This window comes from Scleropages formosus, chromosome 15, assembly GCF_900964775.1.
Source record: "Scleropages formosus chromosome 15, fSclFor1.1, whole genome shotgun sequence".
Lineage (NCBI taxonomy): Eukaryota > Metazoa > Chordata > Actinopteri > Osteoglossiformes > Osteoglossidae > Scleropages > Scleropages formosus.
Genome location: NC_041820.1, coordinates 11,118,781 through 11,139,878, shown reverse-complemented (window position 1 = coordinate 11,139,878; position 21,098 = coordinate 11,118,781). Strand labels below are relative to the sequence as shown.

General features: G+C 47.0%; 1 protein-coding gene across 2 annotated transcripts in view; it reads right to left on the bottom strand.

The window, feature by feature from the left end:
- The window catches only part of kif26ba (kinesin family member 26Ba), a 101,991-nt gene extending 81,647 nt beyond the window's left edge, over positions 1-20,344 (bottom strand). For both annotated transcript variants that reach the window (XM_029258396.1, XM_029258397.1), the window contains exons 1-2: positions 19,723-20,344; positions 18,733-19,122 (exon numbers count right to left, since the gene is read on the bottom strand). In XM_029258396.1, the coding sequence (XP_029114229.1) occupies positions 18,733-19,122; positions 19,723-19,785 (453 nt within the window). In that variant the 5' untranslated portion in view covers positions 19,786-20,344. The remainder of the gene's footprint in view (positions 1-18,732; positions 19,123-19,722) is intronic.
- Positions 20,345-21,098: the final 754 nt, after the last annotated feature.

Genomic DNA, 21,098 nt, shown 5'->3' with positions numbered 1-21,098 from the left:
CTTGAGCAAAGTACTTACCCGAAACTGTTCTAGTAAAAATTACCCAGCTGAATGAATGGGTAAATAATTGCAGGTAGCTTAACATTATAAGTTGCTTTTGAGAAAAATGTCAGCTAAATGAATTAATGTGAACTTTCTCTATCATAGCAAGCTGGAATGTGGTGAATCTCACAAGAAGAAGTACAAAAGCAAAAATTTTTTTTATTAAAGGTAGCCATGATTAGCATATACCTCGCACGTGACCATTTGCCAGCGTCTGTCCTGTTGATGTGAAGGACAGTTATTTTTATTCCCAGTGCTATAATGGCAAGCCTTTTAATATTCCAGGGTGATCTCACACATAATTAGCCTAGTGGAACACCTGCTACCTGTTCCTGAGGACTGAGACCGGGTAATGTAGGCCATTATGACGTGAGATTGTTTACTTCTCCTACACAGAGCCATTTGTGCTTGCCTTGGTGGTCTGGGACACGCAAGGTGACATTGGCTTGTCAGAGCTCTAAACGCAGATCACCATAGGAAGTCCACCCCCCACTGCCACAAAAAGGAATGGATGGGGTCAACTCATATGCAAGCTGTAGATGGTGCACTCCCATCACATTAACAACAAGCAACTATCACCACTGGTGCATGACGGTTATTTCTTACCTGATTCCAGTGGCAGACAGGTTCCGGAAGGTTCCACAGCACCAAAGACAAAGTGAGACAGAGACAGAAAGAGAAGAAGAGAATATTTTGATTAGTTTGGAATTCTCTTTGAGGTTCTGCATTTTCACCCAAGGGTTACAGTTGCAAATGTATTAATAACAGCTTACAGTAGTAGCAGTACCTTGTTTTGGTAAGAACTACGACACCACAGTAGACTGAAGTCCAATGAATTTCTATGAAGAAAGACTGGCGCTCAGATTGTTTTCATCTATTTTATTGATTTCACTGATAGCAGGCATTCAGCTAGGATCAAATTATGGGTCGCAATTGGACTTTGTGTCAGGGTCTATTGGATTGCTAACACCTATTCATTATATATTGACATTTAGCTTTCCTTAAAGTGATTTCTCCCCCACATGGATACCATGCACTGAACCAAGTTTTGAATGCCAATTCATTCAGAAATAGCCTCCCTAGTGCTCGAGAAGAGGCCTGATCAGGCAGTGTAAATGTCAGAACGGTAGGCTAATTGTCCAGGCCTCACTGTCCAACTCTCCTTTGTAGAATCCCCAACCACCACCACCACCCACCTTGTTCTTTATGATCCTTTCGTCATTCATGTCATACTTAGCCTCCCGCTGCTATGGTTAGAATCACGCTGGTCTCTCTCACCCTTTTAACCCTCAGATCTTGCAGAGGAATGCACATGGGCAGCTCATAAAACCTGACATTTGAGAACAAGAAACTGCCTCTCATTACATTCTCTTTTTAAAAGTTATACTTTTTCCCTTGTAACACAAGCGGCTGAGATTCTCAGTGCTTGTCCGGCAGTAAATTTTTCTGCTGTTCTTCAGAGACAACGTATATTCTTAAAGTATTCTCCCTGATGCGAGCTGTAAAACACTACACAAAACACAATCCTTGAAAAATAATTTATACTGAACCAAGGGCTGTGAAAAACAACATGCCTACTTTTTTAGGTAATACAAGGATGCACCTGGTTATAGTTTTCCATTTTAAGAATATACAGGCAGACTATACTCGACAGGCATTTATTCTCCTCAGTAATTGCTCCTCATTTCTTTCTTTCTTCTTACTTTAAAGGAATAATATATTTCACTTTTGAAGCTGCTCGGGAGCTAAACAAACCGAAAAGCTAAAAATCAGGGTATGCAACAGTGAGATTTTATCTGAAGGGAAAGAAGATTTCATTCAGTAGGGTGTTGTTGTATCGGGTCTTCGAAACAGCCCATTGAGAAATGCATGGAAAATTAAAAATTCAATGTGCACAAATATAGAAAGATATTAACCTCCTTCTCCTTGTCACTCAAGCACAGCGCTATCTCAGGTCTCTTATTAAAATCCTCATCTAGGATATTAAATCAGCTAAGCTTAGGCTCGTTACCTTGCTTCAACGACATTCTTTTCTGAAATACTTGGAAAGTTGAATAAGCAGAGATTTCTTAAAAACAGAGCCATTTTGTTATCACGGCCCTCCAAAGGCACATCAAACAGTTACACTTTCCAACCAAAAATAAACATCAAGGCGAACCGTGCAAAGATGTTGAAAACCGAAAAGAATGTCGCCAAGAGTTTATTTGCATTTAGCACTTTTTCTGGTAAGTATAGCTGCTTCCAAGGTATTTTAATTAGTGGCAGAGTTTGAATTTTCAAGAGGAAAAACTTAATGCCAGCTTCAGTGGTAAGAACCCTGGAAGAGCAACATATAATATATGTGGGATTTACACCAATAAATTTATGTGGTCCCAACCCCAATTCAATGACCCTGCTAATTAACGAACAGTTATTTCCCGATGCTGAATGTACTACATCAGCCTTACAATGATTTACCCCTTTAAACAGCAAGTTTTACTGTAGTAATTCGCAATAAGCATTTTGATCAAGTGCACTGCAGCAGTAGCTGGATTCTAAACAGGTATCTTGAGACTGCCAGGCAACAGCCCTAATCACTATCTGCGGGCCTTGTGTAGCACCATGCTTGTGTATTCTCCTCAAGACAACAAATGGTTTATCTCGACAGCTCATTACGCTAAACATCTATAGTGGTGAGCATCATTTTCTTATTTGTTTCGGGGACTAAAATAGTGGTTTCCAAAAAGAAGGGCACTCAGGTAATGTCACTGATAAACTCAAATCAACATCACTGTAGCATAAATGATATTTATACTGTATCTTGTATATACAGCATGAGTGTACAGCAGAACTCAGTCAAACTTTTTGAGTTATACCAACATTCGGCTACCTTTCATAGGTAGCATGCAGCAACCGAGAACTGCAGTGGATACTGGACTGGAATGGAGATGTGGGTTTAATTCTGGCTTTGAAACAGGAATCAGGGTTTAGTTGCCTCTCGTAAAGGCAAGCAGTTTGTAACATGCAAGCACTGCCCTTGACCTTCTAAAACGTAGTTTTATTCAAAAAGTTTGCAACAAATCTCAGCTTTGACTATGAGAACCCCCGTCCCATTAAGATCAGAGCCTCCTCGTCCGTGGGGGGCTCCTGACCTCTCGTTAAAACCACAGAGCCTTAACTTTTCTTCTTGGATCTTTGGCTGATTGGATTATAGCCCTTCATGCTCAGAAAGTCTGCGGCTCAGACGGAGAGACGGCGATTACCTCCCCCGCCCACATGCGCGGAGAGAACGGGGTAACAGCCCCCCTTGGATAAACTGTCCCCGGCTGAAAACGATCCTGTGCTCAGGTGGGCTCTGTTACCCTTACTGCTGGAGTCAGATGAGATTCTTGCGCAATTAACATAATCAGGCAATTACATAAGTGCAATCACTGATCACATGCAGCTAATTTTTGTTTTTTTTTTGGGGTGTCAGTAAGTCTTTAGAATAGATTGCAGAAGATTGCACTTTTGTGCAATAATGCAAACTTGGCATGGTTTTACAGAAACAGAAACGAATGTTATGTATTCCACGGGGTGTCCCAAGAGAAGAGGACATGTATATGCCTACTGCATGAGGAGTTTTAAAACAGCCTCCCTTCGATCTCCCTCTAAATAGCTGAGGTGATGGCACTGCACACAAGTGAACTCAGCCAAAGGCAACACGGCTGTGAAGGTACAAGCGGGGGTCTCCAGCGCCGAATGTTGCAGAAGTGGGTTGTGAATACAACATGATGTCATGTTAGTTCTGTGCCTGCCGTTCCTCCATCTTTATGCCTTAGGTTTCTCTCTGTACAAATATTAGCCTGAGGTTCTGCTTTAAGTTCAAACCAAGAAAAAACAACAATGTGTATTGAGGTCATGTTAACAATAACAAAACCTTTTCCTTTCAAATATCACCGTTTCTATGCTGTGCATTTCTCTTTCTCGCATTTTCTTTTTTTTTTTAAGTCTGAGTTTATACAAAAAAGTGACAGCCGTTTTAAAAAAAGGATTCACTCTGAAGAATGAAGGCATGTTTACAAAACGTGCACGTACTTCTTATGAACACCACATGTAGAAAATGAGGAACTGGAGGTAATGAAAGAAGTTCTATGGACCCCATCGTATCACTGAACATGCACACACACACACACACACACATCAGCTGTGCCTCATTGATCCACATGTTAGGATCAGTCCCTGGATGGACATGTGAGAAAAGCTAATCAAAACGCAGTTTTTCAGGAGCAGCAAAATCGATGCAGACTTGGTGCCTTGCAGGAGGATGAAGGGGAAAGGTGTTGGGTTGTGCAGAAGGTGGGAAGTCCAGTGTTGCACGTAGAGGGGGTCTCGGGGGGTAATCTGGGATGTGGATCTAGGCGAAAGGGAGCATTGAGAGGTGTGGTGGGGTGTGGGTAGAGTGGTGGCAGTTTGTGGCATGTTGTAGAGGATGGGAGATGTTAGTAGAAGTGTGGGATGTTAATAGGATTGTGGCTAGGATGGTGGGAAAATTGTGGCTTTTGGTGAAGGGGGTGGTGGGGTGTGGGATGTTGGCTGGATTGTTGGTAGAGTGGTGAAGTAATTGCTACGAATACATGGAAGTTGATGAAGGTGGGAATAGAAGGGTGACAGGGCTCGAGATTGTGGAAAGACTTTTTTTGTTTTACACGCCAACAGCCTGTTCTCACAGTATGGAAAAACATACCCCTCAAAACCAAAGAAAAAACAACTAAGATTAAAGGCTTAAATATACCTGCTGCGAAACAATCTCAGGGGGATAGAAGGAGAGAGAAGACAAAATAAAAACGAAGACATATAATTGCCCTTCTGAAAGAAACGGAAAGGACGGCTGCTTCTTTGTCATTGTTACCATGACAGCGATGGCTCTGTATTTCAAATGGCAACAAATCCACTTCCAAAGCCAGGAGTCCAGACACCGGCATATGTGCGCTGTGAAGTTGAAGCAGCGATGGCCTTTTTCTATTTTTAACATTTGCATCGCCACATGAAGAGTTTGATGTTCTCATGAAATGGGGAAAATAAATAAATAAATAAAACCTGGTAATTAGGCAGCAGATTAATGCAGTGATATGTTTCCTGCTTTTTTTTTTTTTTTTTTTGCAACAGCTGAGTATGCAGAAAAACTGTTTGAATCTTAAAATGTCCTCCACTTTGAAAAGAAAGTTAGGAAAATTGGATCCAAAGACACATGAGGATAAGTTTCAGTGTCGACGAATGGCACATCAGGTGTCCCAGTTACGTCTTACCTCTGTTGTACTGTTCTGTAGAGACACTGTAGTGATTTCAGTTCCTTCCCTGTGTGGTCTGTGAGCTTTGCTAAGGACAGCGTGCTTGGTTTAGGGGACTACAACACTGCCATGGTCAGCCTTGTGAGGCCTGGCTGTTTAAAACGTTTTCAAGCTGTCTTTCAGCACTGGAAGGACATCACACTCACACACACATTGAGTGAAAGCGCTTATCCCAAGTGGGGTCGCGGCAAACCGGAGCCTAATCCGGCAACACAGGGCGCAAGGCTGGAGGGGAGGGGACACACCCAGGACGAGACGCCAGTCCGTCACAAGGCACCCCAAGCAAAACTCGAACCCCAGACCCGCCAGAGAGCAGGACCTGTCCAAACCCGCTGCGCTATCGCGCCCCCCACTGGAAAGATGATTATTAAATTACATAAAATGGGATTTTCTACTCAAACACTCCTTTTGATAATCTCATTTGTTATGAAGAATTTAAAATGGCATCTGTAATATTAGCGCAACTTGGACCATTTTTGAAACACAGCACGGGAAGAACTTTAAAGGGGCAAAAAAATTACCCTTGGAGACAGTGCTAATGGTATGCAGTATAATGATCTTAATCCACATGGGCTGTCAGCAGCAGATGTGATGTTGGAGAAGGGGCTCGTTCTCGTTGTCTCCACCCCTTAATCTATCCCGATATGGTCGTTTCAGTGTTTACTGTGCAGCAGACACATAATAAACTGCTCATTATAAAACCATTTGATAAAACGTTTTGTTATACAGGGTCCCTGGAAGAGGGAGGCTGTTCCACAGTAACAGCATGTCAACCTGGCTCTCAGAGCAGGAGAAGAAGAAAACTGCGACAAAAAAGTATTTGTTCCACCCCATTAACTGACAGGCAAGTGTACTTCGAAACAAATAAGTTCTTTTTAAACTACACCAAAATGCACCGCCGCATTGTTTTAATTGGTGTCATGAAACTTTAATGGCTAAAGAGTCTGAATTGTTCCTAGTGAGATTATGAAGTTCCTAAATTAGCAAGTTAATGTGTACCCCACAGTGGTACCTCAATCTTTGTGAATGAGAATTGCTCATCAGTGGCAATGGTGATTTCTCACCTGCAGTCACGCCCCACCGATGTAACGTCAAATTGGAGTTATGCAAAATATGTTGTCTTCTAAAAATGGTGTACAGGCAGAACATTAAACATCAGATTGGCACATATCCATATCTCCCTAAGAAACGGATTTAAACTATGCAAAAGCTATTAGAATATATTAAAATTGCATGCATCACATTGATCTTCATGAACAGAAAACAATTTACCTCCTTTTCTTGAGCGCATTATGTGAAAGTGAACCGTCCATTTTTGCAACGTCTTGCAAATAAAGACTCGCACTGGCACCTAAATGTAATGGCGGGGGAGTTTTATCACCTCTTATGGGACTCCTGCAGAATTCTTTAGCTATCTAATGTGTTCAAGTGTTGGTACTCGGGATGAAATGACAGAGATCATTACCTGTGTTTTCAGTGAAGCACAGATAGGTTGTGGAAGGAAGTCTAATCTCAGAGGCCACAGGGATCCTCAACAGATCATTAAAGTGTTTTTGGATAAGTCCCAACAGCCATGCTCGAGTACTAACTAGTTGACATGAACTAATGAATGCAGTCTCCTTGTGCAAAGGAAAAACGCTGAAATTTGGATCCTCGACGGCATACACACCAAAAGGGAGAACCATAACGGAGGGATGAAGGAGAAACGTGGCTCAAGAATAGAAAAGGGAATGCAGGAAATCCTCCAAAGACACACAGAAGATGGTTAAAACATGAAAGGATAGTGACTTGATGACCTTGTTCTTCCAACAGCCCTTTCCAGGGGTTTACAGGAAAGTCTTCTTAAGTAACTGTGCTTTTGAAAAATGAATCACTTCGAATGATTTTTCTAAACTAAATCCAAAAATTATTACTATAGTTATGATATACTCAAGAAGAAGCATTTCACATTTCCTCCCGACTAAACTTGCTCTGTGCACCAATGCTTATATACCCCTGCATACACACATACAATGGAAAGGAGAAGAAAAAGGAAGAAACCCTCTTTCAGGATCAAATCACAATTCACCAAATGAACGTTCTGGATGTGGTAGAAACTGGGTCTGTGGTACAGGGACACCGTGAGGGATCTAGGTAATTATGAGGGAGTGCGAGAGGGAAAACACAGCACTTACTCATTTTGACAAACAGGATCCCACGGACATGTAATTGTGCACCTTGCAGTTAAAACTACATCATATTTTAAGATAAAACCACATATCTGAATTACGCAAGCACTGATCTAAACCCTGGACGGCCTGTAATTGAGGTCACGTTCAGGCCATGAACGGAATCAAACTAGAAAGAAGGTGCAAGGATCCTGCGAGATGAATGCAGAGCTTGCAGCCGCCACCCATACGTGGCTTTTGCATGAGATATTCAAATTATTATTGTAACCTGTGGTCATGCTGTAGATTGCTAGGATTCTTTCCCAAAAGCAGCCTGTTTCGGGCATTATCAGCCATGCGCATCAACACTGCTGATCATACGTAGGTGCCGAACTCTAACCCTAACCCTACAGTTAGAGTTAGTGCCGATCAACCCTTGCGGATCATGGTGGCTACCTAACTGTGCTCTGGAAAAGGGCCCCAGCATTGTGCATAGCTAGTGACAGCATGTGGGAGCTCCATCATGCAGGAGTAACCGGGAGTACAGCACTGTTTAATAACCCCAGTGCAGGCCACATGAGGGAGAAGAGGGAAGCGCTACAGAACCCCAACAGATAGCACTGCTCACACACCACTGAGCAAGAAACTAGTCAAGCGCGGAGTATTTTCTTCACCGACAGACACGTGACAGGCTTTTCTCAAGTGCTTACTAGACAGTTATATTCTGATGCTCAAAGTGGTTACATATTTTGGACCCAAAGACAGAGAATTCCTCCTATGTTACATTTATTCAGCGAGCAGACACTGTTCTCCAAAGCAGTTAAAATGTACATAGTATTTCGGTGACACCTTTTCATCTTTTCATCCAAGGTGATGTCACGGTGACGACAGGAGACAGACGCAACGGACCCGACTGAAGGTGCTTTTATTCACAAAGGCATAGTGAGGGACGGGCAAGGTTCGGTCCATGGGCAAACTTCGTACGAGGGATAAGACGAGAGACGTGGTCGAGGAAACAGAGCCAAGGGTTGAGAAGCCAGAAAACGGATTACAGGAGCACGGGGAAAGAACGGAGGGAAATTGGGGGGAACAAGGAGAGGAGATTGCGGCTTTGCTGATGCTGGAGCTGCGGTTTCTCGAAGCGAGGTTCTGCGAACAGGTGCGTCCGGGCAGCCCCTTTATACCCTGCCTCCCGGATTCACTGCAGGTGCAGTCAGGCACGAGGTTGTGGGTTTGACAGGTGACTTACAGTGCTAGAGACACCTACAGTCAATCACTCGTATTTACGACAGAGCAACATAACACACGCTCTTACACACACACACACACACACACACACACAATATGGGCAATTAAGACTCACCAATTCACTTAAAACATGTCATTGGACAGTGGGAAGAAATCCATGCAAACACAAGAGAACATATAACACGTATATATAGGGGCGGCACAGTGGCACTGTGAGCAGCGTTGTCACAGCGCCCGGGTGGTGCAAGAGGACATGGGTTCGATACCCACTCAGTCTGTGTGGAATTTGTATGTTCTCCCCGTGTCTGTGTGGGTTTCCTCTAGATGCTCTGGTTTCCCACAGTCCAAAGACCTGCTGCTTAGGTTCACCCATAGTGTGTGAGTGACAGAGAGAGCGAGTGTGTGTGTTCCACTGATGTATGGATGAGCGACCCAGTGTAAGTAGTGTATCTAGTAGTGTAAGTTACCTTGGTGAATAGGGTGTGTGGGCAGATAACACTACATAGAGTTCATTGGAAGTCACTTTGGAGAAAAGCATCTGCTAAATAAATAAATGTAAATACACCAACTCTTCACAGATTGAGCAGGGCTCAAAGTCATGTCCTCTTGCACTGTCCAGTTGCTATGAGACAGCAGATCTATTTGCTGTGCCACCCTTGTTTTCACGCCAACGTTATCAGCAAAAACTGCATTAATTATCTGATGGAATTCACAAAATGAATGTTTTTTTTAGTGGAAGTTGTTTCAGGAAATTTGTTTGCAATGGGTCACATCCACTTTCGAAATGCATTCGCTGCCACTCAACAAACTTTCGCATGTAGTTAGTCCTGCATGTGTGTTCAACACTCTATTCCCTCACACACATACATCTTGTCCTCTGGGTAACTGAACCCATCGCTACATCTTGTAATCTCATCCATGAATAATATAGCCATTATGAGTAACCACAGACCGCAGTGTGAGCAAGCTGGAAGTCACACAACGAGAATGGCACACTAAATGAGGCTGGTGTGACCTTGCTTGGAGTAACAAAGACCTTTGCCGCTGAAATGTCAACAAACGTTGACATCATATCTGGTGAACAGTAAAGCACCAGCAGACAAACTTCTTAACATGCAGATTGTCTAATAGGGGTAAGCCTTGCTTAAAATGAGTCAAAGCTCCAGGGTTTGTAAAAAAAAAAAAAAAAAGAAAAAAAAATGTCAAATAAGGTATGATTGTCCCCTCCGTGAACCGCCACCTTACCGTGGTGGAGGGGTTTGAGTGCCTGAATGAGTCCAGGAGCTATGTTGCCTGGGGCTATATGCCCCTGGTAGGGTCTCCCATGGCAAACAGGTCCTGGATGAGAGATGAGACAAAGTGCGGTTCAAAAACCCCTTATGAAGAAAATAAAAGCAAGGCTTCCGTTTACCCCGCCCGGTATGGGGTCACCGGGGCCCCACCCTGGAGCCAGGCCTGGGGGGGCGCTCGCATGCGAGCGCCTGGTGGCCAGGTCTATGCCCACGGGGCCTGGCCAGGCTCAGCCCGAAGCCATGACGTGGAGCCGCTCTTCGGTGGGCTTACCACCTGCCGGAGAGACCGTAAGGGACCGGTGCATTGTGATTTGGCCGGTAGTCGGGGCCGAGTGCCCGGCCGACCCAAACCTCGGGCGCCAACTCTGGTTTTTGGGACTTGGAATGTCACCTCACTGGCGGGGAAGGAGCCTGAGCTGGTGCGGGAAGTTGAGCGATACCGTCTAGATATAGTCGGGCTCACTTCCACTCACAGCTTGGGTTCTGGAACCACTCTTCTCGACCAGGGGTGGACTCTCCAGTATTCTGGCGTTGCCCAGGGTGAAAGGCGGCGGGCAGGTGTGGGCTTATTAATAGCCCCCCAGTTTAGCCGCCATGTGTTGGAGTCTACCCCAGTGAATGAGAGGGTCATCTCCCTGCGCCTTCGGGTCAGGGAACGGTCTCTCACTGTCGTTTGTGCTTATGCGCCTAGTGGCAGTGTAGAGTACCCGGCCTTCTTGGAGACCCTGGAGGGCGTGCTGGAAAGCGCTCCCACTGGGGACTCTGTCGTTCTACTGGGGGACTTTAACACCCATGTGGGTAACGACAGTGACACCTGGAGGGGCGTGATTGGGAGGAACGGCCTCCCTGATCTGAACCCGAGCGGTGAGTTGTTATTGGATTTCTGTGCTAGTCACGGTTTATCCATAACGAACACCATGTTCATGCATAAGGGTGTCCATCAGTGCACTTGGCACCAGGACACCCTAGGTCGGAGGTCGATGATCGACTTTGTAGTCGTTTCTTCTGACCTTCGGCCATATGTCTTGGACACTCGGGTGAAGAGAGGGGATGAGCTGTCAACTGATCACCACCTGGTGGTGAGTTGGATTCGATGGCGGGGGAAAAAGCTGGACAGACCTGGCAGGCCCAAACGCATAGTGAGGGTCTGTTGGGAACGTTTGGCGGAGGCCCCTGTCAGAGAGGTCTTCAACTCCCACCTCCGACAGAGCTTCAACCAGGTCCCGAGGGAGGTGGGGGACATTGAGTCTGAATGGACTATGTTCCACGCCTCCATTGTCGGGGCGGCGGTTCGGAGCTGAGGCCATAAGGTCTCCGGCGCCTGTCGCGGCGGCAATCCCCGAACACGGTGGTGGACACCGGAAGTAAGGGATGCCGTCAAGCTGAAGAAGGAGTTCTATCGGGCCTGGCTGGCTCATGGGACTCCTGAAGCAGTTGACAGGTACCGACGGGCCAAACGGAGCTCGGCTCTGGCAGTCGCCGCGGCAAAAACTCGGGCTTGGGAGGAGTTCGGTGAGGCCATGGAGGAAGACTTTCGGTCGGCCTCAAAGAGATTCTGGCAAACCGTCCGGCGACTCAGAGGGGGGAAGCGGTGTTCCACGAACACTGTTTACAGTGGAAGTGGTGCGCTGCTGACCTCAGCTGAGGATGTCCTCAGGCGGTGGAAGGAGTACTTTGAGGATCTCCTCAATCCCTCCGAGACGCCTTCCGTAGAGGAAGCTGAGGCTGGGGATTTGGAGGGGGACTCGCCCATTACCCTGGCTGAAGTTGCTGAGGTAGTCAAAAAACTCCTCGGTGGCAAGGCTCCAGGGGTGGATGAGATCCACCCCGAGTTTCTCAAGTCTCTGGATGTTGTGGGGCTGTCTTGGCTGACACGCCTCTGCAGCATCGCGTGGAGTTCGGGAACGGTGCCTCTGGACTGGCAGACCGGGGTGGTGGTCCCTCTTTTTAAGAAGGGGGACCGGAGATTGTGTTCCAACTACAGGGGGATCACACTCCTTAGCCTCCCTGGGAAAGTCTATGCCAGGGTACTGGAAAGGAGAATCCGACCGATAGTCGAACCTCGGATTCAGGAGGAGCAATGCGGTTTTCGCCCTGGCCGTGGAACACTGGACCAGCTCTATACCCTCACTAGGGTGCTGGAGGGTTCGTGGGAGTTTGCCCAACCAGTCCATATGTGTTTTGTGGACCTGGAGAAGGCATTCGACCGTGTCCCTCGTGGCATCCTGTGGGAGGTACTTTGGGATTATGGGGTTCGGGGCTCGCTGCTATGGGCTGTTTGTTCCCTGTATGACCGGAGCAGGAGCTTGGTTCGCATTGCCGGCAGTAAGTCAGACCTGTTCCCGGTGCATGTTGGACTCCGCCAGGGCTGCCCTTTGTCACCGATTCTGTTCATTATCTTTATGGACAGAATTTCTAGGTGCAGCCAGGAAACGGAGGGTGTCTGTTTTGGTGGCCGCGAGATCTCGTCTCTGCTTTTTGCGGACGATGTGGTCCTGTTGGCTTCATCAAGTCAAGACTTGCAGCGTGCACTGGGGAGGTTTGCAGCCGAGTGCGAAGCGGCGGGGATGAGAATCAGCACCTCCAAAACTGAGGCCATGGTTCTCAGTCAGAAAAAGGTGGATTGCCCCCTCCAGGTTAGGGGGAGTTGCTTCCTCAAGTGGAGGAGTTTAAGTATCTCAGGGTCTTGTTCACGAGTGAGGGAAAAATGGAGCGGCAGGTTGACAGACGGATCGGTGCGGCGTCTGCAGTATGCGGTCATTGTACCGGTCTGTTGTGGTGAAGAGGGAGCTGAGTCGTAAGGCGAAGCTCTCAATTTACCGGTCGATCTACGTTCCTACCCTCACCTATGGTCATGAACTCTGGATCATGACCGAAAGAATGAGATCGCGGATACAAGCGGCAGAAATGAGTTTCCTCCGCAGAGTGGCTGGGCGCACCCTTAGGGATAGGGTGAGGAGCTCAGTCACCCGGGAGGAGCTCGGAGTAGAGCCACTGCTCCTCCGCATCGAGAGGAGCCAGTTGAGGTGGCTCAGGCATCTGTTTCAGATGCCTCCTGGACGCCTCCCTGGGGAGGTGTTCCGGGCTTGTCCCACTGGGAGAAGGCCTCGGGGCAGACCCAGGACACGTTGCAGAGACTATGTCTCCCGGCTGGCCTGGGAACGCCTTGGGGTTTCCCCAGAGGAACTGGAGGAGGTGTGCGGGGAGAGGGAAGTCTGGAGGACTCTGCTCGGACTGCTGCCCCTGCGACCCGGCCCCGGATAGCGGAAGAAGATGGATGGATGGATGGTATGATTGTGTTAACTTCATTTTGTCTTATTTAATGGTACTGTACTTTGAATATGGCAGGGTCAATTAACACCAAATTCACATTTGAGCTTTTTTTTTTAATTACTATGCAACGAGCATAGTAGCACAGCATGTCGCATACCCCCACATTACCCACACTTTACCCACATCCCTGAACGGAAATCCATTCATTAGAGACGGAACAGGAGCATCCGCCATTCTCTCCCACAACCAACACGCAGTCATAAATTCTCCCGATTTCTGACGCCGCAGAAGATTCCCTGAGCAGCCAGTACATTTACAAGCCAAAACGACATGTAAGGAAAAGCATTCTTACTCATTTGCATTGAAGTGCAGTATATCATGCTGAGAGATGTCTTGTGGGCCGAAGGAAAAGGGAAATAAGTTTCAAGAAAATATCAAATTCCTTCTATTCTGACATGTTCAATTTCTCCCATGGGTTGTGCTTTCAGTCTGTCCCAGTGACACAGTTCCCCCGTACGGGGGGAGACAAAGCCCGACTCTGGACAGAAATAAACAACATCACCAGCACCAGACGCTCAGAATTCAGCCACCATCAGCATCCCAGCTCCTGTCCATTGGGCGCTCCGTGCTGATGAAGCGGCCTCTTTATATGATAATGCCTTTGCCACCTCAGAGACATAAAGAGCACATAAACGTGAAATATGCATGCTGCTCACGTCAGGCCCTCACATTAGAGCCAGAGCAAGGGAGCCTGGCAGGCGTGAGCTGAGAACAGTCTGCAATTCCACGCACCGTCCGGGGTGCTCAAAGAACATCCTCAGTGGGGTTTCACTGTCGGCCTTAAAACATCCCTCCCCGGCTCCCACAATGCAAAGCTACACTCAGCATGCAGTCAAATGCTGTGATTGATGGGTTGATGTCACTCGGCCCCTCTGGCTCATCTTGCTGCGGTTAATCTTCCAGTGGATTACTAGTGTTGTTCAGGGGATGACGCCGTAACGTTTTCATCTCGGAACATATTCGGGCAGCTTTTACATGTAACATTCATATAATTCGTTTTGTCGCGGCCTTTGGTGTTCGTTTGTCTTTCAACTAAATTGAGTATTTGCGCGATATTCATGGCGACAACCACTGAACGTCGGCCCCTTTTTTTTTCAGGATCCACTACATTGTATTTAAGTGGCTGCAGTGGTTGGAAATTTAAACGTGGAGGGTTAGCTCTGCGCAACACCGCCGAGCACAAGTGACTGAAAGCAGGAAGTGGCGGCTAAAATAGTCGCAGCTGAAGGACCAGGTGCCACTTCTGGCCTCCGGCAACTAAGTGCCACCATAAACCTGCTCGCTAATGTCTTACTCTCCGCTGACCCACCCTCTCACACACTTCCCTCCTACTCTTTGTCTTCATCGCCCCTCTCCTTCCAGTTTAATCACCAACACCCCTTCTGTTGCAGCTGCCACGACTTGTAATAAAAGGTGTGGGCCAATATAATGCACGAAACGTGAGCCAAAGCAGAACTAACTCAAAGCTGTTCATCAAAGGAAAGGGGGAAAAACCCGCACAGGAGGAGGGGAGAGTAAAACATCTGTTTGTGAAGCCCAAAAGAAAAAAATAGTTTCTTTCTTACAGGCCTGCGCTGCAGCAGTTGTTCTGCTGCTGCATCCCATTTATGTCCTCCGTGAAGAGAAATTGCATTCTGAGAAGCCCAAAGGTATTTGCTGTTTTCTTTTTTTTCTGAAAGGTGAATATATTTGGCGCATTTCTTTTTTAATAATATGCTCTTCCAATGGTTATTTCCATGTTCAATCAATACTTTCTGAAACCCGAAGGAAAAAAGGTCACGATTTGCATAAAATAAAAGGATTCCAGATCTCTTGGAGAGCAATAAAGAAGACGTGATTGCGGACTAAATGGAAGGCGGGCAGTAATCTTTCTCAAAGTAAACACACATCATTTGGCCCTGTAATTACCTGGGCACACCTCCCACAAACATACACACCCGCACACGGGAGAGCTAGTACTTGGGCATGAGGATGTTCCCTGTTGGCGAGCGGTTGGAAAAGTTCGTTTGGGAGACTCCGTATGAGAAGCATGACCTCTTTGCTATCGTTTTCGTAAACCAAATCCAGCTAGCAATGCTAGCAACAGCTGGGGAGTAATTATGCCTGGCACAACACGAGCATCACATGATGCCTGAGATTAAGTCTCTGGGCTGCACTCCAAAAGAGTCATTGATGCCTTTATAACAAAGAACATGATCCTTAAATTCTTCAAACACAAGGGGTCAGAGATGTCCATTGGCTTCCTTCTTTATTTTATGTTGATTCTGCAAATTCTTACATTGTCTGTTTGAGAGGTAATGAATTCAAAAGATTCAAACAGGTTGGCCCAAACCTAACAGAGAAACTGACAATTTAATTCATGAAACTATGCAGCGAATCAAGTAAAATTTCACGTGCTACTACTCACAGTGGGCCAAACTTTCCCATCTGAAGATCATCTCAAGTCTAATATTTAAAGACATCACGGCACAAGCACTATTATCATGCTGTCGATCAAAGGCCTGCACAGAATTCATTAAATGAGTTAAGGAAAAATACACGATATCGGCAGCATATCTTTTGATGGGAAAGAAATATTTACCTATAAACTGACACCGTAGCGTTCAATTTAAGAAAGGTGCAGAAGCAGAACATGAAGCTCATTAGTAAGCAACAGAATAAAGTAAGAATTGAGCTTTTGTCAACAGCAAACCAATAAGGTCTCACTCGACAGGTATGGCGTTCAACGAGCGCAGAGGAGGCGGCTCATGACGCCCCCTGTCTGTGGAGGAGCTCATTGCCGCGAGGCTCGGGCTCGTGCGGGGACCTTCGGGCGGCACTTTGAAGCGCTGCCCACCAGCGCGGGCGGACGCGTCTCCCGGATGTCTGATAAAAGCGCTGCAGTGCATCACTGAGATTCCGGCCGGGGGACCTCCAGCAGCCCACCCACACATGGATGGAGCCTCCCACGTCCTTCATTGTGACTCCAGCCAGGAGTGGAATCAAAACTCCTGAAGGAAATAATCATAACGCGTGAAAGAAGAAGCACACCGAACTGCCGCGTTTTCCCCAAAAAATATAGAAGCGCGTTTTGCGGCAGATCATTTTGCCAACACCTACCAACCACAATGTTAGTCCCAGACTGCATTTCTACCGCAAACTCTATAACCCCCCCCACAGAAAAAAAGGCGCCGACATTAGCATGAGGTGTCATTCATATTTGCTTAATTACACAATATGATATATGGTAGATAGATGAGTAAAACAGGTTCTTCAGAACAATTTCCCAAGGGCGGAGACTGCTTCTGTGACGTCTTCAAATCCTTTGTGGCACAAGAAGAGCAAGAAGAGAACGAGAAGAGCCTGGTATTCCACATACTCTGACAAAATCATGGCAAATGCCTGCCTGGATCTTCGAAAAGACCTGTAAGTGGTAATAAGCCGGTCGAAGTGAAACGCGTACAGACGGGCTCAACTAAATGCCCGTCCCAAAGGGACTTGGCGTGGGGCGACGCCTTCGCCGCGGGATTCCAGCACAGGGAGGGAGAGAGGGAGGGAGGGACTCGGGAGGCTCCACGGCGCAGCGCACGCGGGCATTTCATTTCGGCATTTCAAGTGCGCTTTTTATTCAAGCTCTTCACTTCACTTCTTTCACAGCGGCGCTGGCTGCGGGCTGAAGCTGCACCGAGTTTCCTACGTTCCTATAACTCAACTGTCCCGTACAGCTGCTGTGTACGCTCACTGTGGCGGCGCGCGGCTGCTTGTCACCGACTGAACCCCACGAGCCGCGAGAAGCCCCCCCACGGCCCAGCTATTACTGGGTTGCGGTCCAAGGTGATTAATTACAATACTACTTTCACGCATTAAGCGATATATACGTCGACTGTTGACCCGTGTGTGTGTGACAGCTGCGAACTGTACTATAGTTCGGGGTGAGTTCCTTAATTAAGGGAACTATAACGAGGAGGGGATTCGAACCAAGAACCTAAGCTCCAGCTGTAAAAGGGAGGGCAACGAGAAACGCTCCCGTACACTGACGGGTCACACACTGTGTCACAAACGAGTCCCTTCAGTAGATGCAGAGACGAGGGGCCATAAGGAGCGTAGAGCACATGCGACATGGGCAGCGCGGGCAACAAAATCCGTGCCGTTCTGCCAAATGTACATAGCCTTTTACATCACGCGTCGTTAAAAAGACCTTTCTTTGGTTCTGTGTATTAAAAAACTGAGCAGGCTGTTCATGACTGTCTCAGTGTCTGTTGCTCTGAATGATTTTTTTTGTCCACAAATAGGAAATAATAAATGCACGTCCCACAGACACCTGCTTCTACCAAGAACGAGAAAGATTTACTCTTAGTTTCAGCGCCCCTAATTTCTTTTCAATACACTGAAATACGCACGTCGCCTTCCAAATGATTTCGAAGACTGAATTCAACAGAGTCCGCGGACAATAAATAAAACAGAACTGCATTATCGGGTTGAAATAATAGTGTTTCTAAATAATGCATGTGCATTCCATATCCATCTCCCCTGGTAAAAGCGCGAAAACTGCAGCCTATTATTCAGAAACAATATAAAGTAATCGCAAACGAATGGTTTATGAACGCTAAATTAGTAATTACTGAACATGTTTTTTTCTTCACTCATAAGAAGGCTCAGACCTGAACAATGAGTGCGGCCGATCATATCAATAAGACCATGTAATGAGTAAAGTACTTGTACTTGCCCGACAGCTGAAATACATATTTAATACACATAACGTAACGGGCACATTCGGCAGCCCTGCCTGTTGTCTGATGATAAAAACCCCACAACGTCTGTTTAAGCCGATACGCAATAAAATTGTACCATGAATTAAATTTTCCAGGCCATCTTAATTTGATGGTCCTTGAAGGATGTCTTGTAAAAATAATAAATGCGATCATCCATACAGACTTTGATCTAGTTAATATCGGTAGTGTCCCGCCCGGTTAAGGTTATAACCTTGGACTCTGAAGGTTCCTCCTGGTTAGAATCTCCATGCTGCTGTATTTACTATAGTATATAGTACCGCGTTCAAGGAACTCACCCGGAATAAATATAGCAAAAATACCAGTCGGATAAATAACAATAATGTAGGAAAAATAAACGTTTCGATAACCTGTCTAACCCTCTTATGGGGAAAAAACTAAACACAAAGTTAAGTTTACTATAAATTCCTAACGTAACAACCATGCAATTACATTTTGCACTCTCGACACTCCACATAGCAGTGAATTATTTTAGAAACATTCGAAACTGATGGGTCATTCTGTTTCTGTTTTTTTTTTTCCACGCAAGCCCCCCCCCCATCCCGCACCCCGCACCCCCACCCCCACCCCCACCCCCACAGGGATGCCCTACCTTGCTGGACAGCGGTCCCGGCAGCAGCAGTTTGAGCGCCTGTCTCTTGAGCTCCACCAGCCGCGCGCTGCAGTTCTCGCACCACACGCCGCGGTCGGAGCCCGGCGAGCTGCCGCTGCCCGAGCCAGGAGAGCCCGTCCCGAAGCCCGGGGATCCGCCCAGAGACCCAGGAGAGCCCGTGCCGATCCCTGGGGACGTGGTGCCCGGGGAGCCCGAGAAGGAGCCGGGGGAGGAGGTTCCAGATCCAGGGGACGGTGTACCGGACGAACCGGGAATGGAGCCCGCACCTTCGGGGGCAGGTCGACCCCCCGAGCGGGACTCCTCGTAGGCTTTGCGGTACCACGTCTCCGGGGAGAAGGAGGCGGATTTGGTGGGAGAAGAATCTGTCATCTGCGGAGAAGAGCAAGGGTGTACAGTACCGACACTCGGCAGTGTGCAAATACACACCTCCACAGTGGGCAGTACCGACACTCAGTAGTGTGCGGGTACACACCTCCACAGTGTGCAGTACCGACACTCAGTGTGCGGGTACACACCTCCACAGTGGGCAGTACCGACACTCAGTAGTGTGCGGGTACACACCTCCACAGTGTGCAGTACCGACACGCAGTGTGCGGGTACACACCTCCACAGTGTGCAGTACTGACATCAGCAGTCTGTAGGTACACACCTCCATAGTGTACAGTACAGACACTCAGCAGTGCACAGGTTCACAGCTTCAGTTTATAGTACCTGCACTCTGCAGTATGCAGGTACACATCTCCACAGTGTACAGTGCCGATGCTCAGCAGTGAGCAGGTTGACACCCCCACTTTGAAAAGCAGACAGCACAGACAGCAGCGTGCAGGTGTAGTACTATCTATACATGTTAAACTTATACGCTTTATTATTGCTTTATTATAGCCATGCATTCTACATAGTTCAAACAACGTAATTATGAAATAATAATTTATTATTATTATTATTATCGACTCTGTCACTCAGACGTACCCCATATTTGCGACTCCTGGTGCTCGCAGAGGACCTGTCTTTATTCCCAGTTAGTGAAGTCATGATGATGTTGGAGGCTGGGGAAGGGGACAGGGGACAAACGAAGCCTTTATCGTTTTACATCCAAGAAAGGAGAGGCTGCAGCGCAGTCAGTCCCGCGGGGCTCAGCGCGAGCGCCGCGGTCCACATCCACCTGGAGAGCGCAGGATGATGGAGAAAAAAGGCTTTTCCGCAGTTATTCCACTTGCTCTACTTTGCCCAATTTCCCAATTAGATCCTCGGCGTCCCGCAGCCTCCCACGACTTCTATAAAAATCCACGGTACAAACATGCTTCTTTAGTCTCACGGGAGGGGAAATAAAATACTTGTTGGCGTTAAGCCGACATCGCTCCACAGGCACGAGCCGTGCCGCGCGCGCCGTGTCACGCGGACGCACTCGTAGCGCTACCACCGCAGCTGCATGTCGCGCCGACCCGCCCCGTCCGCGCGCTCGCCACTTTTCCCGAGGCTCTCCTCAAGTGGTTCAGGAGAGCTGCGTGTGGGCGGATCCTTTCGTACCGCCCTTCTCCACCTACAGCCAATAGGAGAGCGATGCACAGATGAGCGACAGGTGGGCGGAGAATCTCCCCAATTCTGTTGCGGAGCGGTTCGCAGTTGCAGTGGCACGGCTGTAGTAGAGAAAGAATGTCTTAACAGCTCCATGTCGTTCGTTGCGATTCGTCCTTTGACAAGAAATTCGCTACTAATAACACCAGTAATGTGTTTCTATTGTGAAGTATCCTCAAAGACAGTTATTAACCACGCAACATGTTTTACTGTGTTGCATAAAAAATTCCCTTTTCCCATTGAAATAGCATTTAGATGTATTACAAGCAGCAGCATTGAAAGAAAAGCTTTTCGATCATACCATGATGCGGTGTGGGCTTTTTGCATTATCATCAAATGACACGGTAACTTTGGCAGCAACTCCTCGCCAGTGACTGTGATCGCTTATGGAGAAGCGGTTTTTCACAGAGAAATAGCGCCACCACGCGGCACGCCTGAAAAGTGCGCTTTTCCCGCGCTCGTCGGCTCATCTTCGATACACCACACACACATCGGCGTACATGCAAAATATGTGTATCGGGCGTTTCCTACAGCTTCGAGTTTAATTACAAATGTGTATTGTTTCAAATTTAATCAATACAGATATCAGGCAGTGAGAACAGAACCGCCCACCTCATTATATTAATTGCAGGAATGGTACAATTCATTTTAAATATGTTTTGAGTTAGGCAGCAAAAAATGCAATGCCTTTTTTTTTTTTTTTTTTTTCTTTTGGCATATCTCACTAAATTTCTCTACAAAATCTGAGCTATCGTTTCTTTGAAGGAGGC